Source organism: Arachis stenosperma, chromosome 5 (genome assembly GCF_014773155.1).
Source record: "Arachis stenosperma cultivar V10309 chromosome 5, arast.V10309.gnm1.PFL2, whole genome shotgun sequence".
Taxonomy (NCBI): Eukaryota; Viridiplantae; Streptophyta; class Magnoliopsida; order Fabales; family Fabaceae; genus Arachis; species Arachis stenosperma.
The window spans coordinates 123,358,718-123,374,650 of NC_080381.1; the positions used below are offsets into that span (position 1 = coordinate 123,358,718).

Consider the following 15,933-nt stretch of genomic DNA (forward strand, 5'->3'; position numbering starts at 1 on the left):
GTGGGGTTTATGTGCCTTTCAACAAATTCAATACTTAAAAGCTCTACCTTCATTCAATGAATAATGAATAGTTGTAATTAATATTAAGAGATATCATATGAGATATGTGAATTGTGAAAAATGAACAGAAGTTCTTCCTTTTTTTCCGCTGAACAAAAGCAGAAAGTGACCCCATAAAGCTAGGCCCATTCAACTACTTCAAAGTTCAAACAGTAACACTTCAACCCACTCAACCATACATATGGTAAAAACTGACCTATATAGAAAGTTGATATTTGTAAATAAAATCATACTTTTCTTTTCATACGAATCAGTAATTATTTTTTTTACTTTTAAAAAGTTTTTATTATTACACACTTTTTCAACATAATTCAGCTCAAAATATCTTCTCATCTTCATATTATGTTTCTTTTTTTTTTCTTGACATAGATGATATATAATAATGAGATTCAAATTTAAAAATCGGCGTATCTTTTATACAGTTTTTATGACTTTTAAAATACTAATTTAATAAGAGCCGAACTAATTAAATTATGCAGCCATACATCATTAAATAATTGCCTATAGTTTTTTTTTTTTTTTTTTGAAAAATACAATATCAAATTTTTGAAATGTTAGACAATGAGTACAATAACTTTTAAGAAAACTTTTTGGCTTTTTAGAAGAAAAAAAAAATATTCTTCTTAAATTAACATTAGATCTCTGAGAAGGAAATAAGATTTAGCTAGTTGGAAAATTGAGTAATTCTATATATATGATATTGCCAAAATTTAGCTTTAATTTTAGAATTTAAAATTTACAATAAATAAATTAGAATTTAGGTTAAATGTGCCCTAAGAACAAATGTAAAAATATAATAATAAAATTATTTTTTTAATTTTTCAATGCATTAGAAACAAAAAGTACTTATGTTTTAAACAATTTTTAGTAAAATCTTTTTTTATTATAATATTTTCAAAATATGTTTTTAAGACATATATTAAAAAGACACAAGAAATTAAACTTTCTTGTGCATGGTTATGCATTATATACCACAAGAGTAAAAAATGAATCAATAGTTGCCAAAGTATTAAAGAGACCCTGTATGGCTGTATTCTTGCTACAATTTGCAAAAACATTTTGTCTTTATCACCTCAATTTCAAAAAAATTCTTCCGGTGAATATGTCTTTACATTCAAATTTCAAATTTAAAACAACAAAGTACTCTTGAAACCTCATAATTTAAACACAGCAATTTTAATTTATGTTTAAGCCATCATTTTCACATCACACTAATATGTGACACACATTTATTTATTGGTTGAACCAATAGTAATGTCTTTATTTCCATAGTTAGGATTTATAGAATTCCTCAGCTTTTTGTCTTTTATTATTTCAACTGTCAGCAATCAGCAGTAATATGCAATATCCTTTTGATGAGTGAAGAGGCTACGTGACAAAACATAACATAAACCTCTAATAATATAGTTCACATAAGATTATAAGAATAAAGAAATAAAAGTATTCCGATGCATAGTTCTATTTAAAAATCAACTAAGTATTAAAGAATATATTTCTTTTATCTTACTATTAACGTATGCTACTAGCATTTAGCATGGCTCATAGCACGTCATATTCCAAATCCAAGCTTATTAGTACGTATGTCAGCAATTAACTAATTAAATATTAGTAATTAATTATTTTTCCAATGTCATTCATCTGCATTTGTCATAACAGTAGCTGCTTTGATGACTAGACTCTAACTTTCTTTCAGCACTTTAAAAATAACTTAATTTTTATAAATTCTCTGTCATTATATACAGCAATATCATTCATTTAAATCTCAGAAGAATCATTTGTTGATGAATATTTTATGCCAATTTTTCATGATTTATAAGGTATTTCATTTAACTTTATTTGGTGGGGATTATTTTATTTATTTCAATACATAGTGTATAGATCTCATCATCAAATCATATCATATATATATAAAAGTGGGGCATCCAATATTATTCCCCCAAAGACCAAAAGTAGATTAAAAAATTAATTTTATGTATAAATATATTTATGTATATATAAAAAATTATTAATTATTATATATTTACGTATAAATATATTATTTTGTTTATTTAATATATATTTTATACATATAATTGATACTTTAATTTTATAATCCAAAACTAAAAAAAAAACGATGAATGTGTTAACAAAATTGTTTTACTATTGTGTATTGAGCAGTGAGTATTGAGATTTGAGAGTGAAGATTAGATTACATTAGATTAGTTTTGTTGGGTACATGACATGACACAATAATGAAGTAACAGGAAAGTTCCAAAAATTGTTTTGTGAAATTCAACAAAAGTGTTCTTTGCCTTTTGCACCACTTCCCTTTTCTGTTTTTCATTATCTCACCATAACACAATACAGCAATTTTTTTTCATCCCATAATATCATTCTCTCTCTCTCTCATCTCATCACATCACACACGATCTCTTGAACGATCTCACTGTTTCTCATTAACAAAACCGTTTAACCACTTAATAAACACAAACACAAACACCAACACACTTAAACTGTGTTATTATTTTACTGCTATACTTCTAGTTTTTCTGCTATGCTTTGCTTTGCTTTCTTTTTTTTTTTTCCTTCCCTCTTAGTTTAGTTTCTCACACCGACTGTTATGAACTTCCCACGTGGATCTGATGACCTCATTCCACCATGGATCAACCTTCTCATTAGCCTTAGCCTTCCTGGCTCATCACCATTAACCACATAACACTGACATGTCTTGAAACTTAATTCAAAGAATTTGTTTTTTTCAACTTTTCTCATCTGGGGTGCTTATTCTTTTTTCTTTTTAATGGTTTTGGAACTGGTTCTGAGAATGAACAGCTGGAGAAAAACAACAAGGGTGAGTGTATGTTCTTGTGTGAAAACTTAGAAGTGGAAAAAGAAAAAAAAAATGAATTATGAGTTTGACTCCTCTTGTTTATGTCTTTTTTGTATTCTTCTGTCTACTTGGGTTTTTTTTCCTTGAAGGTGAAAAATCATTGGATGCTGAACGTGTGGTTCAAGTTCCAACCATTTTTTGGGACTGGGGAGTAGAAGAAACAAAATGTGTTTTTGTTTTTTGTTTTCTGGAAAATTGGGACTGAGAATGAGAAAAATATATTCCAGCTTCTTCTTTCCCTTAGTGGACTCATGAAAATTATGACTTTTGTGTTGATTGAAGTTTGAGTTTTTGACATCATTTACAGATCCCCTATTCTCTCTCTCTCTCTGCATATGATCTTGATCTATCTAATTTTTTGGTGGACTAATTTGTTAATTGCATATCTTTTCAACAGGATTAATAAGTATTATTTTTGTCTAATGTAGACAAACTGTGAGATCCAAGAGGACAAACAACATGTAAGTATATATATATATTCTATGTTATTTTAAAATATAAGCATTGGTATTTGTTGTGGTTGTTTAGAATATAGTTTAGTTAATTGGCCTCTAAGGTTTTTGATGAAATTCCTGTGTGACAGAATATCCCAAAACAAGGACTCAGTCATGTATAGGCCTTTCATGTCATGTGATGATCCAAAAGGAGTTGTGGAGTGTGGGTCAATTAGGAAATACAGGACCAATTCACAGAAGATGAGGAAGGACAGGACAAAAGCCAGTGGCCGGAGGCCGGCCGAGGACACGGAGGAATCATTGACAAACAGAACAGACAAAGAAGATAAGGTCTCAAAAGGGTCCATAGAGAGAACTTTTGATTCTTCATCCTTGCAGCTCATGGAGGTATCGAGAGGAGCTCAAAGGCTGAACAACATGATTGATTCATGGTCTAGAGGCCTAAGTTATGGTGGAAGGTCTGAAGATATTGCAAAAGATTTGTTGAAAGGTGCTCTTGATCTCCAAGAGTCTCTGGTAATGCTTAGGAAGGTGCAAGAAGCTTCCCGAGATGTGGCTCGTGCAAGGCGAAAACAGAGCGAGAAACCTGAGAATGAGAGAATTATTGATGATAGAGCACATTCCAATAGATTCAGTGAACAAAGCAATTCAATAGGATTTCAAAGACCTTGGCCTAGTGCTGATGGTTATTCAAGTAGCAGCAGAGAGGAACTTAAGAAAGTGATTAAGGAGAGTTTGGTTAGGCAAAATCTGTTTCCAGGAACAAGCACTGAAGCACTGGATTCGGCATCAGAAATGCATTCAACAAGCTCGAGCCAATCTTCCATGTTTCAGAATGATAGGCTTTCTGATTCTTCATTCTCCCCAATGAATGCAAGGAAGGAAAAAGGGCCGAGCCTCGTTGCGAGGCTGATGGGTTTAGAACAAGAAGAAGAAGTAACCTCAAGATTGTTTCCAACTCTGATGCAAAAACAGTTGGAGAGTGAAAAGATTGTGAATCAAAAAAGGCCTATGTTTGAGGTGGATATGCCTAAGGTAAGAAAGACTAATCCAATTGTTCATCCAGAAAGACATAAGAGTAAGACTCTGAGGGAAATCCTTGAGACTAATCACTTCAATGGAGTTCTAAATAGTCCTGCAACAGAGAGAAAGCATCAAATGGCTCATTACAAGCAACTTGATGATTTACCCCCAATTGTGCTAATCAAACCTCGATGTACTCCTTGTCACGAATTTGCCAGAGTCCATGAGCCGGTTCCTTCAGAAGATTTATCCCTCAGAAAACTAAAAGCAAAACCAGTCTCTTCTGGAACATTCATGGGAAAGGAAATAGAAGAACATGTGTCCAAAAGGTTATCCAAGGGAGGAAGAACCGAGCTACTCAGAGAGATCATGGAGCCGGAAGCAAAAGAGATCAAGCCTAATGAAAATGAGAAGGCTCTAAGAGGAAAGGTGAAACTGAATGGCAATGTTAATCACAAATCACAGGAAAGTGAAACAGTTGATAGAAAAGTTAAGGCCAAGACTGCTAGCAAAATGCCACCGGAAAAGGCGATTCTGAAACATAAAATTGTGACAAAATCTCAGGATCAAGGAGGAGAAATCAGCTCCACAAAGTTGAGGAAGCCACAAAGTGGATCCAGAATTGACCTGAATGACATTCCTGGCAAAAAGAGTACTTCTTTAAACTCCATCTCCAAAACAAAGAATCAGAAAATTAAGAGTTCCAAAGAACAGATTAAGAATCAGATGAAGAAGCAAAGGTCTACTGCTGAGCCTGAAGCAGCTAAACCAGTAGTAAGTCTACTTACATGTGATTGTTTTTTTGAACTAACTATCAATGAATGAAGGAAGGTCTTCAATTGGAGTTTAATTTCACTATTCTTCTGCACAGGATGAACAACTAGCACAGAAAGAAGAAGAAAAGACCATTGATGTGCAGTATAAAGATGACTGCACCGAGATTAGAATCATCGATATCATAGCAGATGATCTTGCAATAGAAGATGAAGTATATTCCTCTACAAATAAGATTACAGGTAAATCTCTCTAGAATCTAGCAATCACTTGTGTCACTTCTGCATGAATCATGAAATAACAGCTTTGTTTCCCCTCCCTTTTGCATATATAGCAGAAGATTGTAATCAGAGCCAGAGTTCTTCAGCAGACAATATTATGATGCTAAAGACTGAACATGAAAATGGCAGTGAAGCTGATAGCAACAAGCATGACAACAAAGAGGAAGCTGAGCTGAAATATTTTCTTTTAAACAATCAATCATTCATTAACCATGCCGAGGAACTCCTCAATCTTGATTTGGATTGTCCTAAGATGCTACCAAAAATTGAAGCAGATGGAATAGTCAATCCCAGACTCTACTTAGACTGCGCGAATGAACTCGCAGAGCGCAAAAGTCTTCAAGAATCACAAGTATTCCACCCTTTGTTGTTGCTGACCTCTTTAGGGAACTCAAGATTTCACATCTCTTTAGGAAGTTTGGTTGAGGAAATCTGCATAGCCATTCGGAATCTGTCATCATACAGTGAAATTCAATCTGGGAAGAAACTTGCTTCGGATAATATCTATGCAATGATGGAAAGAGATATAGATTCCAATTATGGAATGATGAATGGAATATGGAAATGGGGTTGGAGGCATGGATTTTCTGCAGATGAAGCTGAACAAGTTGTGAGTGAAGTAGAGAGCTTAGTATTAAGTGGATTAATTGAGGAGGTACTTGTAAATTTATGATTAACATTACATTTTTTGAGACATGGAAATTTATGAATCCATAGCCTTTAGATATTAGCATCTTCATGTGGATTAAGGGCAAGAAAAGAATACTTGGCTGAAGAAGTCACATAATTTTGCTATGAAAAGCTATAGTTCCTAGGAAAGAATACTAATACATTTGGATTGTTTATATAGTGCATTTATTCTTTGACCTTGCATGCTAATTTCAACCACAAGAGATGGAAATAAAAAATATACTTTCTACATTCATCGAAGAAGGTTCTGAACATTGCATGATGAGTACTATGATATAACGAATCATGAAAATGTCAGGTACTTAGGAACTATAATTAGTCAGCTAATAACAATGGTACAAAAGATTCTGAGATACTCACCAGTCACCACTTATACTAGCAACTTTTTAACAGCTTTTTCTAATAGTACTAGGAATTATTTAAGGCTTTTTATGGCATGCAAAAGTTGAAATCATCAAATATATATACCCTTGTAAACATTACCATGTTTTGACATAGGTGCCAAACATAACATTAAGATTGAGAAAGATGGGTCTAAGGGTTTTGGCTTATCCAATACCTTTATTGTCATTTACTGTTTTATTTATTTATTTTAATAAAATTGTGTGACTTCTAGATGTTGGTAATGCTACCCCGTTATTGTTGTTATTTGTTAATACAAAAGAATATAGAGTAATATTATTTGAACTTCACAAAGTAGATGTCTATTTAACATTATAAAGATATAAAGGTGAATGAGAAAATTGTGTGTATTAGAATAGAGGAGTTGCGTCAAAATCTAATAATGACACAAAATACAGTGAATTGAAAGTTCAAATGTGTTGATCAAAATTTAGAACACTATTTCCTCTGTTTTATGACTTTATCTAAAATACAATATTACAACAAACATAATCCGCTAGTACATACAAGAAACTCAGTTGAAAGAAGTGTTAATTATATATGATAGTAAAAAAATAAAATGTAAAAAAAGAAATATTCAAGAGGCACCCTTGAAGATGAGAAAATTAAGGGTCTCAAGAGCAAAGTATATGAAAGTTCCTGGTGAATGGCTGAAGAAGCATCCAAAATTGGAACCTACTACACATTGCCACCCATTCCCATACATCTTATCAAATTCCTGCAAAGAAAAAAAAAATCACATACCATCTTATGAAATCAATTTGAAAAAAGGCAAATAATAATAATAATTAAAACCATAGAGCAGATTAAAAATCAGAATCAACCAACAAACACATAACTCAGTTGGCAAGATACTGTATAACCTAGGATCTTAGCTTTAAACCTAAATTTGCAACTATATTAGAAAAACAAACACGTTAAAAAAAATTAAATTTCATATACTATCAGTGTAAAACACCACTAATTAATCAGGTATTATCATATTAGTAAAAATAACTTATTTTTAAATTTATCATTTAAAAGGTCATCTAAATAGATGAATATAATTGAATAACAGTATAGAATTCTTTACACTTTCAGTATTAAAATTAAATTAAAAAAAATGAAAATAAAAGTGATGATGATATGCACCTTCTTGATGTGTCCTGCAATAGATTTGCAATCATGAACATCATAGAGATCAAGGGCTTGTGAAGCAAAGGACATGGCTTGGATTTGCATCTTCCCTGGCATGTCTGTTTCTTTCACCATAGCTTTTCCTTCCAACATCTTTGCTTAACTAGCTTTTTCTTCTCTAAGGTTCTCACAAATGATTCTAGATTCTACACCTATTATTGCTGTATATATAAGGTTTATGTAGCAAGGGATAGTGGAGAAATCAATGGTTGAGATTTTAGCAGCAGGAACTCACGTTCCAACAATGATGCATTTGGAATTAAGTGATTGATTAAGAAAGTCTAAGCACTTTAAGAGTGGCACGTAATCATAGACCAACATTTTAATTGCACCTATCTTGTCTACATTTGCATTTTGTTTTTGTCTAGTCCCTTTGCTTTAATTTCCTACATTCACTCATAAGTCTCTCATAAAATTCAAAGTTCCATACATGATTAGAATCTTTATTTTCTTTCTTACATTAAAATTATGTACAGAACAAATTTGAGTTGACCAGCTTATAGCATGCATGGTACGGTGCCATTGCAATGGTTTGTTTAAACTTTAAAGTGGGGGTATTATTTAATTTTTTGATAGACAAAAAAATTGACTGTGATTGGAGCAGCCAAATGTTGCAACCTGGTCAGAGAAAATAGCACACCGTGATGAACATATGAACTAGTAAAAGATTAATTAAGGTGGAAAAAAGGCGCCATCTCAGATTGAATTAAAAAAAAAAAGTTGATGCTACATTATTAATTGGAATTAAAGAATTAAAGAAGTGGGGGGTACAACTTTAGCATGTGGGGCTTTGGTATGGTAGCAGCCAAACTTTACTCATTAACAAAACTATAGTGTTGGACTATTAATTTATGCATTATTATTTTGGTTTAATAACGATTTACGTAGGATGGTTCCATTGGAGTGGAGCATGTATGTCCCTCTCTTAATTAAATGAATGAAAGTTCTTTCTAGTTTCCTCAATTTTGGAGACTTATTATTTGTTGTGACTTGTGACTCTTTCTTGAATAATGGCATGCATGTGCCGTAGAAACCCGCGTGTTCACAACGGTATATTAGTTAGCTGTTAGTCTAACCAAGTTGAATTGTTCTCTTATTAATTCACTAGTTTGTTTAAATAAATATTGAAAATTTAAATTTTTGTTTTATATTTATAGTAATTTATTGACCAATAATAAATTTTTAAATAGAATTTAAATTCGTAATGAATTAATTATTAATCTAGATTAAAAGATATTGCGTTGAAAAAAAAAAAGTTAGCTGTTAGCCTCCTCAAGGATCAATCAAACCAACACTTTCATATTAATTTATTATTTTCTAAATATTTGAGACATAGTCAAATAAGTTATGACTTATATGAGTTATGACGGTGTTTTATTCAGTTTTTTTATTAAGAAAAAATAGCTTTACAATATTAACAAAAAAAAAGGGGGCTAAATTTTACAGTTAGATTAAAAATTGACAAGAAGAACTTCATGCTGAACCCCCCCCCCCCCCCCCCCCCCCCCCCCCCCAAAAAAAATCGAGTATATGAGGCAAGTTGGCAGTTTAACTACTTAGAAAACGATTAAACACTGAAATTGGTTTTGAATGAAGTTTAAATTAATTTTTTTTATAAATTTTATTGCTATAAGAGTGTTGAAAAATCAATTTTGTCACAAATTAGTTTGTTTAATGTTGACAGTGTTGGTAAAATTAGATAAAAATATTTTTTGGCAACTTATTAGATAAAAATATTATTATAAAATAATTAATTTTTCAAGAAAAATCCATCTGAAGAATTTTTTAAATAATAAAGAATTACTAAAAATCAAAATGTTCAATATAAAATTGTTTAATATTCAATTTGGTTTTTATTTAAAAAAAAAATAGAAAAACACATTCATCCTTTCATAGCCCAAAACGGTACATATTATACCATATATACAAACTAGCTTCCATTTATTTTATTGAGTTTAATCACATCAAACAGGATTAGAAGACCAAACCAATAATTAATCCATTAAATTAAATTTCTAGACAGAAGAGCTTCATATTATCATGTTATTATGTGTAGTTCTTTTGATAAAACGGAAGAGTAGTATATATATTTTATAATACTACAGATGAAACTATTTAAGTGGTAATTAAACACTTAAACTTAATTAATAAAAAAATATAGAAAGATCAAAAAAGAGAGAGGGGGAAGGGGAAGACCCATTGGCATTGGTGTGTTGTTTTGAAGAGTTTCTTCGGATTCTCCGACGGACATACACCACAGGGCGGGGGCGGTGGCGGTGGCGGCAAAAGGGAGTGAGTGTGTGAGAGAGAGAGAATTAAAAAGAAGTTATTTGTTTCTGCGTTTTTGAAGCTGCTAAATGGGCGACGAGAGATCACCTCCAATGGCGATGGTACCTAGAGACAGAGATCGAGAGCTTCTCATCCCCGTCAGCGATTCCCCCGACGCCGAAGACGCCGCAACATCCTCCAAGCCTTCCTCTTCCTCCTCCTCCCAACACCATTCCGGTCGCGAGGTCATTCATCCCTCTCTTTGTTCTTCTCAATTAGGTTTTCCTTTCAAATGATTGATTCAAATAGTGGAATCATTGTCATTGTTGTTGTTCTTTATTTTCTTTATTCCGTTCTTGATTTGTTTTATCCGGAATTATGGTTGAATTTGTTGCAATTGGAGATTGAATGTTGAAGCTTCCTTTGACTAGATTGGGATTAGTTATGTTTTCTTGGGGTACTGCTTGTGAATGCTGAAGGAATCAGGAATGGGGTAGGAGCTGGAATCAGAAAATATATTGTGATGGATGATCATTTCAGTTTGATTTGCAATGCATGACTGAGCTCGTGCTATCTTATGACATTATAGCTTGGTTTGAGAAATTGATAGCAATGTTGGCTTCAATATAGATAAACTTTTTTTTTTTTTTTTGATTTCATAATGTATCTAGCTTGTTCCAGGAAAAAAGGGAAGATAAGAAAGATCGATTGCTAAAATAGTAAGAAAATGAAGCAGGAAGTGCTGGTTATAATGGGACACTCATTGTCACCCGTAAATTGAGAATGGGGCAGGGGGTGTGTTCTAATCTAGATTTGTATACATGGAATCACTTACATTGGGAGAATTTTCGTACTTCTTTTCATGGCTTTGAAAACTGAAAGTAGAGTTATCTCTGTTTTACTTGCATGCAAGAATTTTGTGCTTTCTAACTATTGTTTCTTTGACAGATTGCTGTTTGTTGTTTGTTCAATTTTGTAGACATTTTACAAAGTTATTAGGAGCTGGGCATCCCACAAGTTCATGACTGGATGGTGCGCAATTCTTTCTTCAATTCAATCTCTTCTTATTCAAACAATATGTTATGTATTCAAACATATAATTGTTGTTTTATTTTTCAGGACAAACGTCTTTTTGCATGTTTTACATTCTCTAAAACATTAATGTATTTTCTAGAATTGTTTGTGCATATTTTATTCCTACGCCCATCTTGGTGTAAATGTTGTTAGTATCTACTTCATTTAGTATTTAGGAGAATATTTAGTATGCTAATCATTACACCTTTTGTGATGCAGTTTATTTACTAAGAAATTATGTTGAAATGAAAAATTTGAGTTCTAAACCATAAATCTTCAAATAACTTTTTTAACCAAGTAATTTATGATCCTTTACAACTGTGTCCTAGATAATTACAGCTGAAACATGTAATAATCTTGTTACTATCTTAAATGCCTGTTTTGAAAAGATAAGGTAATGTGAAAAAAGATAATTTATATGTTATTAATCGTGACACTATATGCTTTCTTGTAACCAAGAAAAAAAAGATTATTCTAATTCTATGTGGAATATGTGCTACAAATAATGTTATCTTTTCTAACACTGACCACTCTGTTTGTATATATATATAACGTTTGCCCTTTGCAAGAGTTACATTTCTGCTTCATGGTTGCCTTATTTTATTAGGACCAGTTGTTGCTCTGGTCTTTTCAAATTCAAGAGATCCTTTATTTCTTATGGTGAATTGGTGATAGCTCACTGTTAGTTACTTTGCAGTGTCATTCTCTTTCCAATAGCAATCACATTCTATATAACATGGTGGTTTATTCATTTCGTGGATGGATTTTTCTCTCCAATCTATGCTCAACTTGGAATTGATATTTTTGGTGAGTTCTTCTCTTCTATTGTACTTCAATTGCATATATTGGATATAGATTTATCATTAGCTGTTGTTTCCCTACCTTTTTAACACGTCGATATTAATACTTTTTCTTCAGGTCTGGGATTCATAACTTCCATAACTTTCATCTTCCTGGTTGGCGTTTTCATGTCCTCATGGGTGGGTGCATCTGTCCTGGGCCTTGGGGAGTGGTTCATCAAGCGAATGCCACTTGTTCGTCATATTTATAATGCCTCCAAGCAGATCAGCGCTGCTATTTCACCGGGTATGTGTTTGACAACATCTTAGTCTACATGTATTCAATCCCAAAAAAATAAATTGTTGATGCATGTATTCTCACAGATCAAAATACACAAGCCTTCAAAGAAGTAGCCATCATTCGGCATCCACGTGTTGGGGAATATGCGTTTGGATTCATCACCTCTTCTGTTGTTCTTCAGGTTTATAAAAGATTTTTACTAATGCTTGACTTGGAGTATTGTATGTATATGCCTTGCTGCTACTACTTTAATATTCTAGTGCACATAATACTGTTTAGTTATTTGTTGATTATGCTGTGTCATTCTGTATGGGATAGTTAGATTTTTTGTTGCTTCACAGTTATATCCTATGGTAATCAATGTATTGCTTTTATGATATACAGGATCACTTAATCATTTTTTTGTGAATCATATTGAACATGAATAGCTAACACTTGTGAATATATGTGTTTGTATTTTACTTTTTTACCATCAAATATAAAAAAGAAGTCATTCGATGGCTGCGACAGTTATCACTGCTCCTTATCATTGCCATACCATACATCCATTATTCTTGTCAGTTGCAAATTATTGTTTTGGGTTATTGTTCTGTGTTTTGTAAGCCATATACAGTTAGTAATTGCAAAATTTCATTATGGTTGTTTTACTTTGGTGAGACTGGTTTATTATCAATAATAAAAAATCACCTTTTTTTTTCTGAGGTTTCACACAATATTGCCTGTTGAAATTGATTGTTTCTTTAACTAAACTTTTGCAGAACTACTCTGGAGATGAAGAGCTATACTGTGTCTATGTTCCAACAAACCATCTTTATATTGGTGATATATTTCTTGTCAATACCAATGATGTCATCAGGCCAAACTTATCAGTTCGTGAAGGAATAGGTAAGCTCAAGTAAACTTATTTATTCAGAGTGAACTTCGTAAATATTGTGAATATAAATAATCTTTCCGAGTCTCCTCGCCAGGGCCTCCATCTATTTTATGATTCCTCCAAATTGGAGCAAATTGGGTTTTGGCCTTGGAATATTTGGGGGTTAACTAAAGATAGGGATTAAATGAGTACTATTAGTAAAAAATACACTCAGTCACATATTGCTTCCATACTTTTTCTAACATGGCATTAGATTATAAAACTATCATTTGAAACTATCATCTGCTAGATTATCTTATGTACTTTCAGTTGCAGAGGGAAAACACTTTCATGTATGCCTTTTTCTTTTGGGAGATGACCTTTTGTGTGTATGCTCAATGGCATATTAGGTTGTCACTTTCGGATTTCTTTTTTGTCATACTATTTGTTGTTTCAGACCTACAATATAGTATTAATCATGTAATACTGATTTTTCCCATCTTGAAAATGTAAATGATTTTTAACATGACATTGTCTAAGCCATGTATTCAACTCCATGTGGGTGAGATAAAACTTATTTGTTGTTTGTTTAGCCCTGTTTTCAACATGCAACCTTGTAGGGTTATGATAATTCTTTCATTTTTGATTTGTCAAAAAGTAATTTGATCTTTTAAAAATCAAGACTATTGAACTTTCGTCTTAGTGTTTGTTTGGATGCTATTAAGTTAAGAAGATATCTTTTTCCATCTTTTAGTATGTTTGGCAAATTTCTAGTAATAAAAGTAAAAGTACTAGAAAAATGAAAAAACATCTTTTTTGAGAAGCTACAATTTATATCTTTTTTTTTTAAAAAGATGTTTTTCACATGATAAATAAACAAAAAGTACTTTTATATTGTTGTATCCAAATAGTATTGATAGATAAAAAAATATTTTTTACATGAGATATCCAAACATAAAATTACTTTTATTTTTCTAAAATCTTTTGAAAAAAGATAATTTGAAAAAAGATATTTTTTTTAGAAACTCAACCCAAACAAGCCCTTAATCCTACCGCCATTAAATAAAATAATGATGATCTAATTCAATCACTAGTTTTAACATATGCTAAGGTGAACTTGGAATTTGTTTCAAAATTGCAGAAATTGTCGTCTCTGGAGGCATGTCAATGCCACAACTCCTATCAACGATTGATTCAAGCATAAGCATGATCCCAGGGGATATAAGTAGACCCAGCAGAAGCTGATAATTTGGTATCATATGGATTCATCAGATAAACAAGTATTGGATGTTTTAGGTTCTGATGTCAAGTGTAATCATTTATGTGCAATAGCATGTAGAACTTAGTGTTTGTTTGGAAGAATATAGTTTTGGTGATAATACAAAATTTCCAATCACTGCTTGGGGTTCGAATCTTTTTTTACGTGTGCATAATCTACTGTTTTTTTTTTTTTTTTGGATCAAGAATCTACTGCTTACCCACTCGTTATAGCAATTCATTTTTGTAGTGCTGATTATGGTCTTCTTTTTCAAAATTTTTTGGGGCTTATTATGGTTTTCGACTCGACCCAGTAAAGTTTGTGAAAGTTTATCTTCCGTGGAACTGTAAGTACACCACCTAACTTTAGGATCTGTTGAAAGTTGAAACATAAGGCATTTACAATATCTATAAAAAAAAAAATTGTAAAGCTTCCAAAGTTTCGTGATCATTATTTACTTGACGATATATTTATTTTTCTTTTTTGTTAACTCACGTTTAGTTATTTTTATGTAAAGTTGATAATTGAAAATCGTTAGATAATAATTTAATTAAATATATTAAATTATTTAATAATTTTTAACTATTAATTTTACATAAAAATAACCATCTCTAATATTTATTTCCTACATAACAATCTAAAGTAAGTTTATTTTTGCCTGTTATCTGAAAATAAGATAGATATATATTATATTTTGATTTTGTTTAGAATTTAGAATTTAGAATGATGACTTTAAAGTTTAAACAATGTAAATTCGGTCTAAACCACAATTTACGAACAAATTGAAAAATCTTTGTTTCAAACACAATTTGCTACAAGAACAAGCACAATCTTTTATAAACTTTAAAGAATCTGACTTCGAAGGAAACACTGAAGTAGAAAAGTGACCAGAAAGAATGACAAACATTAATCTCCCTCCTTATTTTATGTGTATAAAATTTACATTTTGTTGTGGAGGAAAATAAATCAATGAGAAATATGAGAGTGAAAAAGGTGGTTACTCTCTGCATAAAAATGATTAAAGTAATCTTAATGTGAAAATAATAATTAAAATATAAACACAGGTTAAGTAATTTAATTAAATATATTAAATTATCTAATAGTCTTAATTGTTATCTTTACATAAAAATTACTTTATGCTTTTTCATGTATGTTTAGTTTTTTACTGTACATTAAACTAATAATTTTTTCAATAATTTTATTAAAATTATGACATAATATCATATTGTCTTAATTTATTCCTTAAAAAGTTAGGAAAAAGAGATTAATAAGAATTGATCCTTTTCCTATAAGCTTGTTAGCTTGGTAACTCACTATAATTTAAAAACCAATTCTAGGACCGATTCTAGGTAGATAACGTTTATCCAAAGTCCACTCTCCAACTACGCCAATAATTTGGCGCCTGATAAAGCGCAAGCCACTCAGAATAACACTAATTTTATAATTATATATCCAAACACGTATCACAGAGAAAAATAAATCATAAAACACAATTCAATAGATCACTATAAGCTCGAATATTCATTCGATAATAATAGTTTGTTCATTCTTTTATTGATTTGAGTCTTAGAGTCCTTTTTTTAGGTACCCCGTTCGTCTGGTGTTCAAAGAAGTTCGGAGCGCATTCTAGACGGAAGGATCAGCTCAAGGTGAGTTATCGCACTCGTGGC

General features: G+C 31.5%; 3 protein-coding genes across 5 annotated transcripts; 2 read left to right on the forward strand and 1 right to left on the reverse strand.

Moving 5' to 3' along the window:
• The first annotated feature begins 2,414 nt into the window (after window positions 1-2,414).
• On the forward strand, window positions 2,415-6,691 carry LOC130982031 (uncharacterized). 3 transcript variants are annotated; one of them, XM_057905857.1, is made up of 5 exons: window positions 2,415-2,890; window positions 3,327-3,390; window positions 3,513-5,181; window positions 5,279-5,423; window positions 5,516-6,691. In XM_057905857.1, the coding sequence occupies exons 3-5, from the start codon at window positions 3,538-3,540 to the stop codon at window positions 6,133-6,135; spliced, it is 2,409 nt and encodes an 802-aa protein (XP_057761840.1). In that variant the 5' UTR covers window positions 2,415-2,890; window positions 3,327-3,390; window positions 3,513-3,537; the 3' UTR covers window positions 6,136-6,691. The 3 variants fall into 3 exon arrangements, with proteins under 3 accessions (XP_057761840.1, XP_057761839.1, XP_057761841.1); XM_057905856.1 differs by having other exon boundaries at window positions 2,415-3,390; XM_057905858.1 differs by having other exon boundaries at window positions 2,415-3,390; window positions 5,519-6,691.
• Window positions 6,692-6,883: 192 nt separating this feature from the next.
• LOC130982032 (dynein light chain 1, cytoplasmic-like) lies at window positions 6,884-7,927 on the reverse strand. The gene is made up of 2 exons (XM_057905859.1): window positions 7,686-7,927; window positions 6,884-7,272 (listed from the first exon to the last, which is right to left on the reverse strand). Exons 1-2 carry the CDS (start codon window positions 7,821-7,823, stop codon window positions 7,132-7,134), a joined length of 279 nt encoding a protein of 92 aa, XP_057761842.1. The 5' UTR covers window positions 7,824-7,927; the 3' UTR covers window positions 6,884-7,131.
• A 1,792-nt stretch (window positions 7,928-9,719) lies between these two features.
• Window positions 9,720-14,455, forward strand: LOC130979070 (protein LIKE COV 1-like). Its single transcript, XM_057902429.1, has 7 exons — window positions 9,720-10,243; window positions 10,978-11,030; window positions 11,770-11,879; window positions 11,991-12,158; window positions 12,236-12,333; window positions 12,911-13,037; window positions 14,147-14,455. The coding sequence occupies exons 1-7, from the start codon at window positions 10,088-10,090 to the stop codon at window positions 14,248-14,250; spliced, it is 816 nt and encodes a 271-aa protein (XP_057758412.1). The 5' UTR covers window positions 9,720-10,087; the 3' UTR covers window positions 14,251-14,455.
• The last annotated feature ends 1,478 nt before the right edge of the window (window positions 14,456-15,933 follow it).

What these genes read in the sequence shown, in the direction of transcription:
- LOC130979070 (XM_057902429.1), top strand. Translation starts at nt 10,088, where the DNA reads ATGGGCGACGAGAGATCACCTCCAATGGCGATGGTACCTAGAGACAGA. An exon ending in CACAAGTTCATGACTGGATG is followed by an intron (nt 11,031 to 11,769) that starts GTGCGCAATTCT and finishes GTTACTTTGCAG; the next exon opens with TGTCATTCTCTTTCCAATAG. An exon ending in CCTCTTCTGTTGTTCTTCAG is followed by an intron (nt 12,334 to 12,910) that starts GTTTATAAAAGA and finishes AAACTTTTGCAG; the next exon opens with AACTACTCTGGAGATGAAGA.
- LOC130982031 (XM_057905856.1), top strand. Translation starts at nt 3,538, where the DNA reads ATGTATAGGCCTTTCATGTCATGTGATGATCCAAAAGGAGTTGTGGAG. An exon ending in CTGAAGCAGCTAAACCAGTA is followed by an intron (nt 5,182 to 5,278) that starts GTAAGTCTACTT and finishes TCTTCTGCACAG; the next exon opens with GATGAACAACTAGCACAGAA. An exon ending in CTCTACAAATAAGATTACAG is followed by an intron (nt 5,424 to 5,515) that starts GTAAATCTCTCT and finishes TTGCATATATAG; the next exon opens with CAGAAGATTGTAATCAGAGC.
- LOC130982032 (XM_057905859.1), bottom strand. Translation starts at nt 7,823, where the DNA reads ATGTTGGAAGGAAAAGCTATGGTGAAAGAAACAGACATGCCAGGGAAG. An exon ending in TTGCAGGACACATCAAGAAG is followed by an intron (nt 7,273 to 7,685) that starts GTGCATATCATC and finishes TTTTCTTTGCAG; the next exon opens with GAATTTGATAAGATGTATGG.